General features: G+C 40.6%; 2 protein-coding genes and 1 pseudogene across 3 annotated transcripts in view; 2 read left to right on the forward strand and 1 right to left on the reverse strand.

Annotated features, from left to right (window-relative positions):
- Positions 1 to 1546: 1546 nt before the first annotated feature.
- LOC308440004 (leukocyte immunoglobulin-like receptor subfamily A member 5) lies at positions 1547 to 7105 on the forward strand (the record flags this gene model as incomplete). The annotated part of the gene is made up of 3 exons (XM_080941926.1): positions 1547 to 1781; positions 1929 to 2234; positions 6969 to 7105. 3 exons carry the CDS (start codon positions 1547 to 1549, stop codon positions 7103 to 7105), a joined length of 678 nt encoding a protein of 225 aa, XP_080798052.1.
- A 9571-nt stretch (positions 7106 to 16676) lies between these two features.
- LOC308439912 (glutamine synthetase-like) lies at positions 16677 to 17747 on the reverse strand (annotated as a pseudogene). The gene has a single exon. The product of its transcript is annotated as a glutamine synthetase-like (transcript).
- A 1489-nt stretch (positions 17748 to 19236) lies between these two features.
- Positions 19237 to 20364, forward strand: part of LOC308440005 (immunoglobulin superfamily member 1-like) — a gene marked incomplete at both ends in the record, with an annotated part of 49193 nt that continues 48065 nt past the window's right edge. Inside the window, one exon of the mRNA XM_080941927.1 lies at positions 19237 to 19323. Within this exon, the coding sequence (XP_080798053.1) occupies positions 19237 to 19323 (87 nt within the window). The remainder of the gene's footprint in view (positions 19324 to 20364) is intronic.

Here is a 20364-nt window from a genome sequence, read left to right on the forward strand (position 1 = left end):
ATTCAGGAAGCAGAGGCTGGTGGGTCTATCAGTTCAAGGTCTATCAGCCAGGTCTACAGAGCAAGGGCTATGGAGAGAAACTGTCTAAAAAAATAATGAAACAAAAACCAAAACCAAATGAGAACAAAACAACAACACAAAACCCTCAAGAATGCTAAAGACCCTAAGTTTTGTCTCTAGAATAAGACATAAGGTAATAGCAAATCTTTCTTTTCAAGAACTAGTTTTTTTATATTTTCAAACAATATGCACTGATCATATTCATCAGTCTCCTAAATCATCTGTGAAATAGATCTTTTTCCATTGAAGGGACTTCTGACTCTCTTTTTCTGCCTAGGATATTTATGGTCTGCAGATTTCACACACGTTACAGCAGGCCATCTATAAATTCTCAGAGCAGAGATAAACACTCAGGCGGAACTTACAATGCCTTGAACCTACCATGACTCTGTAGACAATTTGCTAAATGAAGTGCTCACAGGGGCTGCAAATGAGGAACCTCAGAGATGAGATGGCAGTGCTCCACATGGTGTGAGACTTAAGAGAAACAAGCCCTGATTTTAGCTGGGAGGATTCTGCCCCAAGGATCAGAAACATGAAAGACGTGAGAATAATTCTGAAGATTGATCATAGGAATATGGTGATGTGTGAAGTTGCTAAGAAAACAGTCCTTACGATGCTGTATAGCTAGATTGACTAAAGCCATGAAGGATACTTCAAAAGGAGTTTCTGAGAGGGGAAGCTGCCTATTTAGCCGCACAAATATGGAAATGGACAGGTAATGAACTACCGGGTCAGTTGATTCTTCAGTCATGCCAGTCTGACAAGGACTGATTGGGTGGAGTTAAATAGGGTTAAGAGAGAAACTCATCTTTAAAGAAATGACTACAGAGATTCTAGAGCCTGCGCAAGCTACAGAATTAGGGAAATGAGAGCCAGACCACTGAGAAGGGCAGTTCCTCTCCCCGTGAAGATCCTGGAATGTAATCATTTGATGGGAGAGCACCAAAACCCTAACCAAAAACCCTAACCTGTGTTCCAGTCCGTCCTGGCATTCATCGTGACCTTCTCCATATGCGCAGCTGTAAGCACTAAGGAGAGATGCCATGGCTTTCACCTTCTTACTCCTGCTCTGCTTGGGTAAGAGATAAAGAATGTCGGAAAATATTATGATCTAGGAGGGACCATACCACCCAGCCCACGACATTCCCAGCAGAAAATTCCAGCAGCACAGGAGGTTTTCTGGAGGAAAGATTTTACTCAGAACTTGGGAAAAGTCCTGAAAAGGAAACTTTCTTCCAGGACTGAGTTTGAGACCCAGGATCCTGGTGCTGGCCGGTAAGTGTGTGCTCAACGGCTTCAGGACATTCTTCTTTATTATGAGCAGTAAAAATGGACAGCCACAGGTATGGGCTAATCTTTGTTGTATTGGGAGTGTGCAGGATCAGATGCATAATGTCCCAGGACACCCATTTTCTGACTCTTTGTAGGAGCCTTACCAAAGCCCACCATCAAAGCTGAGCCAGGTACTCTGGTCTATAGGGGAATGCGAGTATCCATCTCATGTAAGGGGATTTCAGATGCAAGGAAGTACCTTCTTTATATTCAGAAATTTGAACATACCCAGCCCCGGCACACACAAACCTCAACACACCATGGGGAGGAAGCTGTGTTCCACATCAGCTCAGCTGGGAAGTGTGACGGAGGCCAGTATTTCTGTTTCTATGAGACCACTGCTGGCTGGTCCGTGCACAGTGACAAACTGGAGCTGGTGGTGACAGGTAAGAGGATATCAAGAGGTATCACCCCAGTTTCTAACTTCAGGTGGGGGTGTCTGTTCACTTGATGTCCCTCTTGAAGTTTAGCCTTGTTTGACAAGTTGGTCTTTCGTGAGCATGTTTAAAACTCTGACCTTATCTCTCTCCAAGGATTCTTCAGCAATAAACCTAGCCTATCAGCTTTATCAGGACCTATGGTGACCTCAGGAGAAAGTATGACCCTCAAATGTTTCTCACAAGAGGAATATGACGGGTTTGTTGTGACCAAGGAAGGAGAACAAAAGCACTCCATGATCATGAAATCACAGAAGACACATGTTGGAGAATTCCAGGCCCTGTTTTCTATGGGTCCTGTGACTCCAAGCAGCAATGGAACATTCAGATGTTATGGGTACTACAAGACAACCCCACAGGTTTGGTCAGAACCCAGTGACCACCTGGATATATATGTCTCAGGTGAGGCAGCCCCACCACCAACCCAGTTATATTTTGAAATCCTTGACCCCTGCTTGAGAGGTAGTTGAGTTTTGAGACCCAGAGTCAGATAGAGTCCCAGAGTCCCAGAGAGACAGTATCTCAGGCAAGACAAGCTGGAAGGAGAAAATGCTTGGCAGAACTTGACTCTGTGATCACATGCCTATGTTTCTTCCAGGGATGTCTAGGAAGCCCACCCTGCTGGCTCAGAAAACCATATATTGGCCTCTTTAGAGACACTAATCACCCACTGTACCATTTCTGACTATGATAGACTTGTTCTGTCCAAGAAAGGGAGAAATTACTTTTCTCACACCATGAAATACACAGCCAGAATTGGCTTTCCTAGGCTGACTTTATTCTGGGGCCAGTAATCAGTTACTGAAACTAGGATACTCACAATCTCTACTCAAAAGTAGTCAGCCCCTAGTGACCCCATGAATTGGCTTATGAGGTTTCTTGTAAGGTTTCACAAGAAACCTCATAAGCCAATTCAGAGACTCAGACTTCACAGAGCCATCCATATAAATCTAAGAGATGATAGAATGAAAGTAGAAGGTCTTGGAAAGGAACCAACTCTGAGGCAAGAAAGGCAGGGAGCAACAGGATCAGGGTTAAAAAACATAAAGAAATTATGTTCTCACAGTCAGCCCCAAAACATGGTAGACAGCTCCTCATCTACCCCTGTTTCTAGAAAATATCCTCGTCACATTTTCTTTCAGTGCAGCCTGGCACAGTTCCCACTGGAAAGAATGTTACCTGGTGTTTAGGGCAAGGTACCCAGTGGACACCTTTATTCTGTACAAGGAAGGAGTTTCAAGTTTAGCAGTTCCAACCAGAATTCTCCATGAGTGATGTGACCTCAGCACTCAAGATACCTAGAGATTTTACAGTTCACAAGAAGTGTTGCCCTACCCATTGTCATTGCAGAGTGCCCTTGTGGAACTGCTGGATTTATGTGAGGTAACCCAGAATTCTATGGGCTGAAAAGGTCATTCAAAATCCTGCATTAAAAGAACTCTTTATGAGGACCAGAATAAGAGCCTCCAGGGGACTTTAGTCAGTGAGATATTCATCCTCCATGAAGGTGGAGGTCAACAGAGGACTTCATTAGGGAATACCCTCAGCCCTTTCCTCATTCTACAGTGAAATCCAGAAAGTCCAAGGTACTCAGAAGGAATTATGGGCAACCACAGGGAAAAACAGTACCTGCTCAGATCTTTTGTTGATAGATACCACTGCACAACATTGTGCATGACACACTCCCATGCCTTGATCACACAAAATCCATAGTAAGTGTGGCAAGAAAAGTGGTGAATAACAATCTATGTCAGATTGATTTCATTCCTATATGGCATAGACAGAGAAAGTTTCTAGGCCTGATAGAAGAAAGAACATACGATCAACTTTGATATTGAGAAGCAGGAGCTCACCCACAGCAGAAATCATTTTTCACTTCTAGAAATCTAAGAGGTAAATCTCCCTTCCTTATATAGAGCTGCTTCCTGGAAACTCAGAACAAGCCAGGGAGCTACTCACATCATGCTGGGTCTGTGTAAGGGGAACACTAGGGAGAAATACACATTTGGGAGACCATCCAAGAGTGTGGGTTTGAGTCTGCACAGACCCTGCTGAGCTCACCAGAGAAGCCATACTTAGGACACTCAGAAGGGTAAAAGTGTGTGAGTCGTGTGTTTCTCTTACTCAGTGGCTTGAGACCTCGGCCTGTAACACCTTCATCAACCTGCTCAGTCTGAATGTTTCCCTTTCACTGTGTGTCATTGCTGTTTGTTTGAAACGCTCCAGAAAATACACCTTGTAAATGTTTTAAGGTTCATGGATTTTTATCTTAAGACATTAAGTGTCTAAATCTATTACAAACTTTAGAACATCAGTTGATATTTAATTTTACATTTTATTTAGTGTTTTTTTGTACCTGGATATGTTTCAGTCTAGTCAGAGACCTAACCAGCCTAGGACTAAGGAAACTACCTGGGGCTTATCTCTATGGAAGGATAATTTCCCCACTTTCTTCGGAGCTGTTAATGACCTGTAGCTATTTGTCTAGTGGTTGAGTCTTGTGAGATTTCCCCATCTACACTGGCACATTAATTCACATTGCCATTGTGCAGGTTTTCTTTCAAAAACCACAACATTAAGGTTTTTATTTACTTCTTTTTTAATTGGATATTTTATTTATTTACATTTCAACTCTCACCCCCTTTCCCAGCTTCCCCTCTGGAAATCCCCTATCTCCCCCCTGCGTCTATGAGGGTGCTCCCCCAGCCAGTGTAGCTACCTATCACATATAGAAAACACTGTCTTACAGCAGATAGTCTGATCCCCTGGTTCTTGTCATATTTTCACTATCTACCCAATATTTTTTAAGCCTCAGATTAAAGCACTGGTCTGTATATATGTCAATTGGGGTTGGGCAAATGAGATTCTCTGCATTGTTAGCCAAATGTGGATTTCTGAAATGCCTTCCATGTTCTGCAAAGGTAAGCCTCACTCACATACATATAGTAAGAGCTACACTTGTTTGTAGATATAAGTATAGGTATTTAGGATGCTACTAGGAATTGTGCTGATTTAAAAAAAAATGGTTTTCCTCTAGGTCCTGACCTAAACAACCACAGGTAGTTGTAGATTTCCAGGACCAAATATGAATTCCCTCATTATTTAGTAACACTAAAGTCCTAATTGTCTGCTGTTGGTTACTCCTAATATTTACATTGTACTGTTTCACCTTTGTGTACATCATCCCACGATGGTCAATCTTGTGGTTAAATTGTAAGTCCATAAAACATTTTCCTAAATATTTTAAATGCATTTACTAATCCACCTAAAGTTAAGATTTTTATTATTTTATGTATATGGGTGTTCTCTCTCTCTCTCTCTCTCTCTCTCTCTGTGTGTGTGTGTGTGTGTGTGTGTACTCACGTGCACACGTGAGCACGCATCACATGCATGCCTAGTGGTGGTGGATAGACAAGGAATTACAGATGCTTGTGAGCTGCCTTCTGGGGTGCAGCAAATTGAGCCCAAACCCTACGGAAGAGCAACCCGTGATTTTCAACACCAAGTCCTCTCTCCAGACCAAAATTTTTGGTGTTTTAGATGAAATTACATACATTCCTGCACATATCTCATAATAGCTAGAAATATTGAAATATTTCAATACTTTTTACAGAATGTAATTGAGTGCTTTTTATTTTCTAAGAAAATATAGAGATAACTTGGTTTGCATATATTAACTTTATTTTACATATATATAATAAACTTTCCTTCCAATTGTTTTTCAATAATTTTTTGACTTATTGATAAAAGTCTTGTCAATCACAACTTGATCAAAATTTTACTCAAAATGTTTTTCAATAGCATATATCCATTTATTGGTTTATGAAGACATTTCCAAATGATAACATCATGCAAAAAAATAGCATTTTAAATCTTTAGCCCTTCTCTTTTCCCTACCTTTTGCTTTGACCATGAATTTTCTAGTCTCATATCTATGTTTTATCACAGACACACAGTCTGGGGTATGTCTGTGTGTATGTGTGGGGGGGGGAGGGAACTTGAAAATGAGAAATTATATATGGTATCTGGTAATAATCAGTCTGATTGATTCAACTTATAAAAATTTCCAAGTACATCAATTTCTACACACGACATTTCTTTTTCTTGCATACCAATTATTCTTGCTACAAATATATATGTCAGATATTATATATAACATTATACAAATATATATGTGTGCTTCTATAACATATATATCATATGTTTACATGTCTTTATATTAACAAAACTTCAGTCTATTACTATTTTTCTATGAGTATTTTTGGAAGTAAATTTTTTGCTCTATAGATTCACAGGACTACACCTTACAACATGTAGGCATAAAGAGTGCATGGGCAATTTTGAAGTTTGGTGGGTCTCACTGAATGCATTTTAATTGTATGATGATTAGTTAGTGGATTAAGCAAAGCTATACCACCTAGAGTACTAGCTGTGGTATGTTCAGAGGAAAAGGCTCCAGAGTGTCAGCTCTGTGTACTCCAGACTTTTAACAGCTTCTCGTGTGCAGATTTTACCTTGGGTTCTTGGGTACTTAACACACTAAAGAGAAAATATATTTTATGGGATTGTGTTGTGATGTGATTTTGTGTGGTAGATTAAGCAGAGTGCTCAGAAGGTTTCCTTTATTCTCAACCGTGAATGGCAGGTTTTTTGGGTTTTTTTGTTTGTTTGTTTGTTTTGTTTTGTTTTTTGTTTTTATCACTAATCTGGATCCCTTGGTATTCAGATAAATAGTTGTTCTAAAGTTACTCATCTGTATGTTGATATCTTAAAGAATATAGTAACACTGGTGATTTTAATAACACCAGAGGGATACTTATTCGCCTGTTAGAGAAGGAGCATGATTAGTCACATGATTAGTCGCAGGTCTTCATAAGTTTATATGTGAGAATGTTGGACATTTTAGTACTTCACGCACATTACTTCTCTTTTTCTGTTCTCAGGATCACCTGAGAACATCAGTTTATCACAGAACATGACCAAACCCAAGCCAGGAAAATGAGGAGACTTCAATGTCATAGTACTGGATGCAGAAAGTCTCAGTCTTGTCCAGGGAAGGCAGACTTTCTAGGTGGATATCTATGCAAACATTTTGATCTCCTTTAATATTTGTGACTTCTTTGTCCTGATCCACAGCCTCAGAGACCCGGGATCATACAGTGGAAAATCTCATTAGGATGGGAATGGCTGGTTTGGTCTTCATAATCCTTGGAATTCTGCTGTTTGAAGCTTGGCACAACCAGAGACACACCCACCATGCATCGGGGAGGTAATCAGAAGAGAAAAGGTACATCTTTCTAGGTTCCAGAGTCTGAGCAATAGATACAATCTCAGACTCTCCTGTAAAAAAATCTCAGTCCTTCTGCTGAGAAACTCTTCTGAGGAGGTGTGGGGAACAAATGTGTTTGGGGTTGCAGAAAAAATCTGGGTGTTGTGATGAGATCCTTCTTCACTATATGAATTTCTGTTCTTCTGTCTACCATGGGCATACGCTGACTGACCCAGCTGAATTCTGTATAGACAATATAAGGAAGTCCTCACATCTGTGCATCCTCTGCTCCCATCCCTCTCATGTGACATTCTCCATTATTGCAAATTACCATGTTCACTATGACAGTAGCCTCTTTAATTTGGACTAAAAATAAAGAATCTGCCTCAGTGAAAACAGATGACTAAAGTCAGAGTCCAGAATAAAAATCACTTCATGCCTATTATGACACAAATTTCACTGCACTCATCTTTTCAGTCTCAAGATCTGAAATGCCTATTTCCACCCTCAGGTAATCTCTCTCTCTCTATCATCATGAGAAGTGTTCCTAGGCTTCTCATAATTTCACCAGAGTCTAGAAGGCCTATAGAGGCATTTTCCTGACTTGATCTGTCATATTTAAAGTAAACTATTCAGCCTGAAGCTCTAACAGTCAAATGGGAGGTCAATGAAAATGCACTTGTCATAGAAGACATTCCATGTATGATCTTTTGGGTCTGGGTTACTTTACTCGGAATGACTTCTTTGAGTTTCATCCATTTGAGCACAAAATTTATGTATGTGTTTTTAATAGCCCAATAGTATTACATTGTGTTAATGTACCACATTTTCTGCATCCATTCCTTTGTTGAGAGTTATCTGGGTTGTTTCCAATTTCTAGCTATTACAAATAAAGCTTCTATGAACATAGTGGAGTACATGTCCCTGTGATGTGGTAGGACATTTTTTGTGTATATGCCCAAGAGCAATATAACTGGATCTTCATGTAGAACTAGTTGCAACTTTCTAAGAAACCACCAAATTGATTTCCAGAGTGGTTGTTCAAGTTTGCAATCCTACCAGCAATGGAGGATTCCTCCACATCCTCATCAGCACGTGCTGTTGCTTGAGTTTTTTATCTTAGCCATTTTGATTGGTGTAAGATGGAATCTCAGGTTTGTTTGAATTGCATTTCCCTGATAACTACAAACTTTAAAATTTTTTAAGTTTTTCCTGGCCTTTGAAGATTCCTCAGTTGAGACTTTGCTGTTTAGCTCTACATTACATTTTTAATTGGGTTATTTGGTTTGGAGGAGTCTAGCTTCTTGGGTTCTTAATATAGTTTGGATATTAACCTTCTGTCAGATGTAGGGTTAATGGAAGTTTTTCCCTAATCTATAGGCAGCTGATTTGTTCTATTGACAGTGTCTTTTGCCTTACAGAGGTTTTTTGGTTTCAAGAGATTCCCTTTATCAGTTGTTGACCTTAGAGACACAACCATTGGCATTCTGTTCAAGAAATTTTCTCCTGTACCTATGCCTTAAAGGCTATTTCCCTTTTTTTCCCATCAAATTTAGTGTATCTTATTTTATGTTGAGGCCTGTCATGCACATAGACATGAATTTTTGCAAGGTAATATATATGGATTTATTTGTATTCATTTACATGCAGGTATCCAGTTAGATTAGCATCATGTGTTGAAGATGCTTTTTTGCCCCATTGTATGGTTTGGGCTTCTTTGTCAAAAAATGAACTGTCCATGTATGTGTACATTCATTTCTGGATCTTTGACTCTTTTCCTTTAAATAACTTGTCCATTTTTGTACCAATACCATGCAGATTTTATCACTATTGTATTATAGTTTTTGTTTTTCCATGTGAAGTTGAGAACATCTATTTTACATTCTGTAAAATACTGTGTTGAAATTTTGAAGTGAATAGTATTGAATCTGTAGATTGCATTTGGTAGGATAGCCAATTTTACTATTTTAATCCTACCAATCCATGAGCATAGCAGATCTTTCCAACTTCTAATATTTTCTTAAATTTCTTTCTTCAGGGACTTGAAATCTTGTCATACAGATTATTCACTTTATTGGTCCAAATTACACCAAGGTATTTTGTGTTATATGTGACTATCAATGTTGTTGTTTCCCTAATTTCTTTCTCAGTCCATTTATCCTTTGCATAAAGGAAGGCTACCAATCTGTTTGAGTTAATCTTATATTCAGCCACTTTGTTGAAGTTATTTTACAGCTGAAATGGTTTTCTGGTAGAATGTTGGCTGTCACTTCTGTATATTAACATATCATCTGTGAATAGCAAAATCTTGACTTCTTCTTTTCCAAGATGTATCCATTTGATCCCCTTTTGTTGTCTTACTGCTCTAGCTTCAAGTACGAAACTGAATAGATAGAGAGACTTTGTACAGCCTTGTCTTGTCCCTGATTTCAGGGCAATCGCTTCCCATTTCTTGGCATTTAATTTGATGTTGGTTATTGGCTTGTTTTTATATTGCTTTCTATTATGTTAAGGTATGTGCCTAGAATCCCTGATCTCAAGATGTTTGCCATGGAGTGTTGGATTTTGTAGAAGGTTTTTTTTTGGCATTTAATGAGATGCTCATGGGAATTTTTATGAGTTTGTTTATTGTAGTGATGAATTTTCATATATTGAATCATCCCTTTATCTGTGGGATGAAGCCTACTGCATAAACAATAGTGAATGGGCTTGGTGGCTACATATGGGATGGATCCTCAGGTAGGGCAGTCTCTGGATGGCCTTTCCTCAGTCTCTGATTCATTCTTTGACTCTGAATGTCCTTTAGACAGAAGTAATTATGGGTTAAAATTTTAGAAGGATGGATGGCCTGATCCCCAAACTGAGGGCCTTGCCTAAGTTCTAGATATGGTCTCTACAAGTTCTCTGTCCGCTTTGTTGGGTGCTTCATCTAATCTTATCCCTGTTGGGTCCTGGGAGCCTTTTGATTTCCTGGCATCTGGAATGTGCTGGTGGTTATCCTCAGTTCTCCATCTCCGATTGCTATACACCTCTGTTCAAATTCCTGACCCGCTTCTGGTCTGAATCTGAGTCCTGAGCAAGCCTTGGGAACCCCAAGACTGATTTCTAGAGTGGGTGTACCCATTTGCAATCCCACCAACAATGAAGGAGTGTTCCTCTTTCTCCACATCCTCACCAACATCTGCTGCCACCTAAATTTTTGATCTTAGCCATTTCTGACTGTTTTTGAGGTGGAATCTCGAGGTCGTTTTGATTTGCATTTCCATAATGACTAAGGATATTGAACATTTCTTTAGATGCTTCACAGGAATTTGATATTTCTCAGCTGAGAATTCTTTGTTTATCTCTGTACCCCATTGTTAACAAGGTTATTTGGTTCTCTGGAGTCTAACTTCTTGAGTTATTTGTATATATTAGATATTAGCCATCTATTGAATGTAGGATTGGCAAAAATTTTTTCACAATCTGTTGGTTGCTGTTTTTTCCTAGACGCAATGTTCTTTGCCTTAGAGAAGTTTTGCAATTTCATGAGGTCACATTTGTTGATTGTTGATCTTAGAGCAGAAGGACTGGTGTTTTTTTCAAGAAAATTTTTCCTGTGCCTAATTGTTTGAGGCTCTTCTCCACTTTCCCTTCTATTAGTTTCAGTAAATCTGGTTTTATGTGGAGGTTTTTTATCAACTTGGGTTTTGAACCAACTGAACCAGCACCATTTGTTGAAATGCTGTCTTTTTTGGGCTGGAAAGATGGCTCAGTAGTTAAGAACACTTACTGCTCTTACAGAGGTTTTCAGTTCCATTTCGAGCAACCACATGGTGGCCCACAACCATCTGTAATGGGATCCGATGCCATTCTTTATCAGCAGGAAGAGTTCTCTGGTAGAATTTTTAGGATCACTTAATTATACTATCATATCATCTACAAGTAGTGATATTTTGACTTCTTTCTTTACAATTGGTATCTCTTTGATCTCTTTTTGTTGTCTAATTGCTCTGGCTAGGACTTCAATTACTATATTGCATAGGTAGGGAGAGAGTGGGCAGCCTGTCTAGTCCCTGATTTTAGTGGGATTGCTTCAAGTTTCTCACCATTTAGTTTGATGTTGGTTACTGGTTTGATAAATTTTGCTTTTACTATGTTAAGTTATGGGCCTTGAATTCCTGATCTTTCCAAGAGTTTTAATATGAAGGGGCATTAAATTTTGTCAAATGCTTTCTCAGCATCTAATGAGATGATTATGTGTTTTTTTTTCCTTTGAGTTTGTATAGTGAATTATATTGATGGATCTCTGTAGGTCAATGTCTATATGATTGGACAGTATAGAGTAGGGCAGGGACAAAATTAGAAAAGTGGAAGAGGAGAGAAAGCAGGCGATTTGGGAGGAGGCAACATGGAAGCAGACATGGATGCTCTCTCAGCATATCTCTAGATAGAAAAGGTTGTTATGATTATTTCTAATGATTTCTATAGGTCAATTTATCTTATCTAGATAAGCAGTTTATATCTTTGTCCACTGGTTGTAAACTCTTTTGTGAAGAGGGTTTGTGGATTGAGAATTTAACATATAAACCTGTTTGATAAGTTAATGTTTTTACCAGGCAGTGGAGGAAAGTGAGTGAAAACAACATGCTGGGGCAGTCATGGGCCCAGGATGGAAGCACCAAGAGTGGGTGGAGTGAATTGTGCCTTAGTTCTTAGAGGCAGCATGGAGCTGCTTAGAGATACACCACAGTGTGTGTGCCCCAATGGGAGCCATTACTAGTGCAGGATAAATGGTTATAATTTATATATTTACAACTGATTTCCATATATTGAATCATCCCTGCATCCCTGGGATGAAACATACTTGATCATGATGGATGATCATTTTGATATTTTCTTGAATTCGGTTTGCAAGTATTTTGATGGGTATTTTTGCAATAAGGATTATTGATTGTTCTCTATATACTATTTATGACTCTGGAGAGCTAGAAAACATCTCATTTCCTTGATGAGAATAAATTTGTTGTATCTTTCCTGTGAGAAAGAAGACTAGATAGTCATGTTTCCTCCTAAAGTCATCACAGAGCTGGGAAAGACTTGCATCCTCTATTCTTATGAGAGAAGGAGAAGTCTCACACAGCCACAATTTTCTTCAGAGCTAGTCTGTGGGAGAGAAATTTTCCTGAGATCAAAGACTGGGGTTACATGTACCATTCCCCAGACCTGAGCATTCAGCTAAGGAGTACACTGTACTTAGATCATTCCTCTAGCATTTGGGAACATCCTTGCATGAAGAGAAGAGACTTGTATATGCCCAAAGTGAATCCCTTAATATGCCCCTATGGAAAGGCGTTTCTAATCCTATCATAATTTCATCAGATACAGGAAAATCCATGGAAGGAGAGAATTATTATCCTTTTTGTGGGAGGCAATGTGGGCCTCCATTTGTGGTGCCTGTACCACTAACAGCTACTCCAAACCGAGCGAAGGTTTTGAAAGAAAAACACAGTCCATTATTCGTGTTACCAGAAAGTTTACTCCATCTTGAACTGCTCTCAGGACAGCCTGCAATCACAGTCACATAGACAGGGTCCCAGTATTATACCCTCAGGTAGTTACAGGGGAGGAATGTAAATTCCCCAGCTGCTGGGTGTAAGAGTCACCCCCTAGGGTGGAAGTCTGTAATTATCTTTTAGCAACTGGGAACTGGAAGGCCAGGTGTGGAGTGGCTAGTGACTGGGCCAAATAGCATAACAAAAGGGGGGCTTGTATCTCTCCCAGGGTCCAGGCATGCAAGCCGGCAGTGAGGCTAACCCCAAGCAGAGTTGAGATGATTATTCTAACACCTTTCCTCATCTGTGTTATATAGAGTAAACTATAGTGAATAAAACTCTGACTGTAGTACATTGGCGTTCAGTTGAAGCATATACCAAGAGCAAGCATGCCCCACTCTCAAGACACCCCAGAAGCTTTACTCCATACTGTGCACTAAATATTACATTCCAGGAGGTCACAGAACATGGTAAAGCAAACAAGTTGCTAATGGGAACATCAGCATATCCATTATTTCTACCTCAATTAAAAAACAGGATCATCCTAATTTCAACCATTTATAACACTTCCCAATACTAAGGCTGCTTCCTGAAGCTGTGAAAGAAGGGAAAGGCAGCATCAACTGAGTTAGTCAGGATTCTGGAAGTCTGAGTCCCTTTTTATACACAATCAGCCAGGTACCTGCTGGAGTCATAAGAATGGTAGTGACTATGTCAAGAACTCCTCCCTTTGGTTTTCACTGGTCTTTGTGAGGTGGATGAACATTAATAGAATTTGGTATTTTTTTACATTATTCTCAAATAATGTCCCACTGATATGCCTATAAGTCAATACATGCTCCCACTTCACATCTCATAATCTCATAATGCATATTTGAATGTTTGCATGTCACTGAGTTCATGTTCCTGACACTAACCCTGACAAAATGGTCATTACCATTACTGTGGCCTGACACCAGGAGGAAGACAATTACCTCTTGAGGTTAAGAACTGGTAAATGGTATTCTTGTATCTTATATAGAAAAACATGACTTTTCCTTCCTGAGCTTTAATAGCCATGGCATGAAGAGAGGATCTGCAGCGTCATAAGGAACTGTCACCCAGAGACAAGAGGAACTAAGAGAAGATAAGCTTTGTGGTGGTTTAGCCACAGAGCTGGAAGTAGGAGTTTCTGCTTTTTATAAAAATGAGGAACTAAGAAAAATACGGAAATTCTAGTAACAAAAGTCCAGCAACAGGCTAGAAGATAGGTCAGCTCCCCCATTTGAATCACCTGTGGCTTATAGTGCTCTCTCTGATCATTTTCTGGTACTGTCTGCCTATGGTATCAATGTTTGATCATCAATCATCCCCACCAATAAAGAAGCATTCTAAGATTCTCCACTCTTCCATCTTCATTCGAAGATTAACTTCAAATAGTCTCAGCCTGTTCTGTTGCTGTCACTGTTCCCTGGCATCAGCACAGGCTCCATGAACTCAAACCATCCATCTATACTGGCAAACCACTGATCTATGCAGCAGTGCACGTTCCTGACCATCTTTATCCCATTCCACTCAACTCTCTCCATCTTCTAATACCCTACTCTGGTCCCTACCCTTTTACATGCTGAATCCTTCATTATTGACTTTCTTCCTGTAGCATCATACGCAATCCATTTCATATGCTAATAGTCAACACAATATGTCTCTTCCCAAGCTAACCCACATATTTCTACAAAAACAAAGACAAAACTATTTCCAGCACACAAGTTGCTTCTACTAAACATACATGCACTCACAAACACACACACACACACACACACACACACACACACACACACACACACACATCGAGAAAGAAAGAGAATGAGACGGAGAGGCAGAGGCAGAGAAAATAGACAATGACAGAAGTGAGAGACAGTGCTTCTGTTACTAAGATACCTGTGACTCTTACATTTGCTTTACAGGTGCAAAGAGGAACTAGAACACAACTGCAGACTGTGTATTTAGTGGGACAAATAAGTATTCTTGTCTAGACTCACTAAATGGCTATATATTTATGAGATCGGTTCCATATTAGGGGATACCTAAAACCCACATACACAACTAACTACATGGACGGTCAGATTGACTGGGTTCAGTTTACTATTGGGGATTTACTGGTTTCTACCAATTTGTTCCTTATACCATCATCCCTACTTAACATTGTATTCTCTAGAGCAGTAACAAGGTCAAATATTTCTTTGCCTAAAGATTACCCTTTATTCTGAGATGAAGCCACAGTTCATATTTATTATGCAAGACTAAGATGGTGCCAAAACACTCTGTAAGAGTTTCAGTTTTCAGAATTACTCATGCTTTTCAATGAGTAAGCAATCCTAACTCTGTTCTGCTCTGGGACACGCCTGTCTTCTCTGCAGCCTCAATCTACAACTTACTTGTTTCCCATTATGAGAAAGAATTAACTTCCCTTTGCGTATAGCTTCTCAAAGTGCAAAAACCTGCAGTTATTTTAACCATCCTTAGCACCTGTGTAAATATATGCTTTTCAGTCCCAGGAAGAAAATACTTGATGACATCAGTCATTCTCCAGAAAGAAATAATCAGATGTGACAATAGGTCATTGGTTAGTGATGTTTGTATGAGTAATGGAAGGAAGAAACAATTCTTTCATTGGCTAGAGTTTGGAAGAAAGGCTTTGCTCAACATGAAGTTCATTCAGGGCTCAGTTTATGTCTGCTGCTCTGCAAACTCTGCACAGCATCAGCCTTCTTTGCTAAAGTATCTTTTCTGGGGGTGGGATGTGTTTATTATAAAAGAAAAAACAAAACAAGACTCTCTCAGTTTTTCAGAAGGAAAGGAGAGTCACTGGGGAGAGGAACTAGGACACAGAAGGACAAGTTCTAACTCCAGGCCTGTCCTTAGCTCCTCTAAGAGCCAAGTGGAAGGAGACATTGAAACAAACAGGCAATTCTGTAAAGTTAGAAACCCTACAAATATGATTAAAATATAAACTTGTTTTGATTTAAAATTTTTAATATATCAAAGGGCCTGCTTTAGTGACATGCTAGTCCCACCCAAAAATAACCCCAGTAACACCATCCACCATCAGTTCAATGTTCAAGTTGACCAGCCAACTCATACTTCTAACTCGTGTGTGGTTTAAGAATATGCTCCTCTAAATATTAAGTCCAGGGACAAGAGGTGGAAAGCAATGGCATCCCACTGGCTACCTGTCCAACATCTACTCTTGCAGCACAGGCAGGGAAACCCCAAGGAGTAATAAAGCTGAGAGCCCCTAAGATAACCAACTTTCCAGGTACTGCATCCCCACCCCTACCCCAAGAGAGCCTCCCTTCTAAACCTAGCTCCTCTCTCAAACTTGGTACTTAGTGAATAGGATGGTTTTCTCAATTAGAAAGACACCTACCCATGGGTCCATAAATATAAAAATACTACTCCGCTTTGTGTTATAAACAGAGGACCAAGAAATGTCAACTTTTTTCTTCCTTGACAGTGGGGCCATTTGTCGGGTGATACACTGAACTGTGTTCATGGAAGGGTAAACTCCCCTCCCCCAAGCTAAGAAATCATGGCACAAGAGACGAACCTCCAACTCCTCACTTGACTTCCATTTGGACCAGACAGTCGCTTTCACCCAAAGAAATAACAGCTCTCTACCAACAGAGGAAATGACAGTCTAAGCCCTTCAACTGTCTTGAAGAAAAATATTCTTCCTTTACCACAAATACACCTATTTTGTGACAGCTATGCCTACAGGACATGCATTCTTGATGAGATGAAGCAGTGGTTACCCTCCCCCTCACCCTTCCTTCTCCCCACTAGAAAACTAGATAGGAAAGAAAGGGTTGGGTTGGGTGTGTGGAAATTAAGAACGTGACCCCTCTATTCTGACCAATTAAGCCAAGATTAACTGGGCACGAGGATTAAAAAGACCTTGGTATTGCATCCTTTGAGTTACAGTGAAGTCAAGTAGGAGGGGGAAGAGATGGTAGTGGGATGAACTAGGAAGGGCTCAAGGTCACTGAAAGCTTAATCCACTTAGTTCTTGTATTGGAAGGACTCGTTGCCAGTTTTGTTGAGGCGACACGTGCAGGCGATGGCTCTGTCACAGAATAGGGGTCACAACTGGCAGAAGGCCGACGGTCTTCAAAGTAATCCTTCTTCTCCTGGTGGACAGACTGGGAAATGCAGAAAAGTCGTTGATGTTGAAGGTTTTGTGGAATCCAGTCAGATGCCAGGCACTGTCCAGGCCCCTCCTTGGTATCGTAAGCAAGGCTGTGGTACTGGTGCCCCTAGCTCAGTTTGTCAATGGCCTCCTCAATGCACTTCTCCTCCCACATGGCCTTGGTGCTGAAGTTGCTATGACGGCCTGCACCATGCCAGTTTCCCGGAACGGGCTTTGAGTCAAAGGTTGCAATCACTCCAAAGTCTTCACACACCTGATGCAAGCAAGATAAAGCGGGCCATCCAAAGATGTTCTCCCATGCAGATCCCTTTACAGGGTCCTAGCTGGAATTCCCACTGGGCAGGCATAACGTCAGCATTTTTCCCTGTAGTCTTGACTCCTGCATACAAGCAGGACCAGTAGTGAGTCTCCACGATATCCATGCCATAAGCTTTGTCTGTTCCCACACCGCAATAATACGGACCTTGGGGTCCAGAGAAGCCATGGAAGGCCAACCAAAATGGTGTCAGTCTGTTCCCATGAGAGTATATTCCTGTTCCATTCCAGACCAGGGATGCTGGTTGCTCACCATGTCCAATATTCGTCTACAGCTGTGCCTCAAGTTGTACTCTCTGCATCCGGTTATACTTGAAAACCTCACAGAACACCAACTTGTTGGGTTCATTGTGGAAGGGGTCTCTAAACATGGCAACAGGTTGGAAATATTTGTTGCTGTTGGCGCCTTCAGACTGAAAGGTACTAGAGCCATCAAAGTTCCACTCTACACATTTGGGCTCACAGTGCCAGGTACAGGTCCTGCAGCGTGGTCCTTCTCTGGTACCATCAACCCAGACATACATGGCTTGGGTTTTTTTTCACCCTGCCAGGGACATGTACATTTTCTTGATGCCTCTGTTCAAGTGAGAACTTGTTGAGGTGGCCATGGTGTAAAGTGTTCAAAGCAGTGGTTGGACAGGCCACAAGAGCGAGACAAAGAGCAGAGAGGAGATGGGTGTGCTGCTCAGATACTCTGCTCTACTCCTCTGCTCTACCTAAAGTCTCTTTAAGACAAAAAGGATGACGACTTAAGATAAAGACGAAAAAGCTTTGTAAATGCACAGGCTGAAGGAATAAGAGACACATGGAGGAATTTCTGAGAGACATCTAACTCATGATCACTTAGAAGTGATCGGCTGAGAAACAGGTTCTTTCTGAAGATATTTCTGGCCTTCGGACAATATAAAGAAATGAGACACTATTCAGGGATTGTAATGACACCTTGTTACTGTCTGTGGTGTTGGTGCATGTCTGATGATTGGTCCAGGCCCAAGGCAGTAAAGACTGTTACAAAGAGGAAAGATTTTTCATGTCTGTAGGAACCACTCAAGATCAGAAGAAATGGGAAAATATTACCAATATGACATGAAGGCAGTTTTAGGACATGGGTAAGAAAGTTTGCTTATGATCAGTCTTAATGTGGAAGGAGACAAGATGGTTCATTTAACATTCCTTGCAAATACATTATCAGCATATTTCTTTCATCTTGCTGAGACCCGGAGCTCGTTCCCTACATCAGGGTCTTTGAGTCCTATAAAGTCAGAACAGCTTCTGACTGTGGGACTGTATAAAGCTTCCTTGGCCTTCACATGCTTCAGAATAAAACAGACTGACCTAGCAATGAATTTCTTTTCTATGGACACATTATATGCAATCCACCCAACAACAGGTCAATTTGGAGTTTTTGAAAAAGATACTTCACTGACAAACACTGTGCATGTGTCACAATAAAACATAAACCTCAGCCCTTGATGCAGCTTTTCTCTGCAGTGTCCAACCTGCATAATTTAATGCCATGCCATGTACAGGGAATCCAAGAAGGACAGTCACTACATACCACAGGAGCCCAGAGATTGGCATTGCCCACTCACTGGCCCTATTTTTCCTGTGAGCCATGGCAAATAGATGCCCATCCTGCATGCACCAAGAACAGCTCAGAAATAATATAACATGATGAAGACGGTACCTGGAATAACATGAAAGAAGACTCTGATCCAACATAATGGCACTTCTGAGAGCAGCTGTTAACAGAGATCCTGATCAAGAATCTAATATCAATGCAGACATAAACACAGTGCTTCTACTCTGAGTTCTGCATTTTGAAAATTCAAACAGATTGATCTGCTTAAGCAAACCTTAGAGACGGTATATTTGTGTGGCTTAGATTTTGTTTATAATGATTAATTAACTAGTTTTATGAATCAACTCAATGAAGACTCTTGGTTTGAATTAAAATGGCTCTATAGGTTAGGATATTTGAATGCACAATATCAGGGAGTGGCAGTACTTAAAAGGGATTAGCAGATATGGCTTTGTTTGAGGAAGTGTGTCTCTGAGTGGAGATATTTGAGGGCTCAAAAGCCCAATCCAGACCACATGCTTATCCTCCTGCTACCTGTGGATCTGGATGTAGATGTCTCAGCCTATGTGCCGTTATGTGCCGCCATGCTTCTAGCCATGAGAGTAAGATGCTAAAATTCTGAAATGTAAATAAATACCAACTAAGCACTTTCCTTTATACGTACTGATGTGAGCATAATGTCTCTTCACAGTGACTGAACACTGATTAAGAAAAAAAGATGGTGGTTGTTGGAAAGACCTGTTGTGGAGGCTGTGAGTTCTAGATGGTTGGCATTGGCAGGGGGTATTTCAGAAGAGCGTAATATTGACTTGTGACATGGTTATTAGTTACCTCTATGATGCATATCTATAGTGAAAGGGTCATGTTGAGCAAGGAAAAATATAAAATGTACACTCTGGGGACAAAAGGAGTACCAAGAGATGTAATGGAGTTAAATCTGATGCCAAAGAAAAGTTTTAAATAAAAGGTAGATGCCTAATGAAATACAGAGTGTGGTAACCAAGGCAAGACTAAATACTGCTAAGATTTCAACTTGTGAAATTAAACCCTTCCAGTCTGAATTTGTGCCCTAAGTAGATCTTGGGTGCTGGTTCTGCACCCATTCCCAAAACACCCATAGGAAGCACAACACCCAGGGGCTCTAAGACGCCCAGGAACACAGGTGAAGAGAGCACATCTGGCCCAACACCCATAGTAACTGAGTCCCCCGGGACCCAAGGGCACAGGAATACAACCCAGCTCAGGTCTCTCCAGTCTGAACTTCTGCCCTGAGCAGAAATTGGTTCTGCACCCAATCCCACAAAACCCAGAGGAAGTCTGTATCCCAGGAGCTCTAACATGCCCAGGACCACAGGTATTTTAACATGCTCAGGAACATAGGATCACAGAATCAGAATCATAGGTGTGCTAACAGACTCAAGATCATAGGATCACAGAGAAAGCTTGACTTCTGGGAGATCAAACACACCGAGGAGCACTGAAGCTCTGACACACTCAATATCACAGTTGAAGCCACAAAATCTTCCCCAACATCCAGTATAATTTGGATCTGCACAGGAACCAGGGAAATACAAACCTCCACCCAGCCAGAGGCACAGGATTCCTTCAGTTCATATCTTACCCCTGAGCAAACTCAGGGCTCT

The sequence above is a fragment of the Micromys minutus genome (assembly GCF_963924665.1).
Source record: "Micromys minutus genome assembly, chromosome: 30".
Classification (NCBI taxonomy): domain Eukaryota; kingdom Metazoa; phylum Chordata; class Mammalia; order Rodentia; family Muridae; genus Micromys; species Micromys minutus.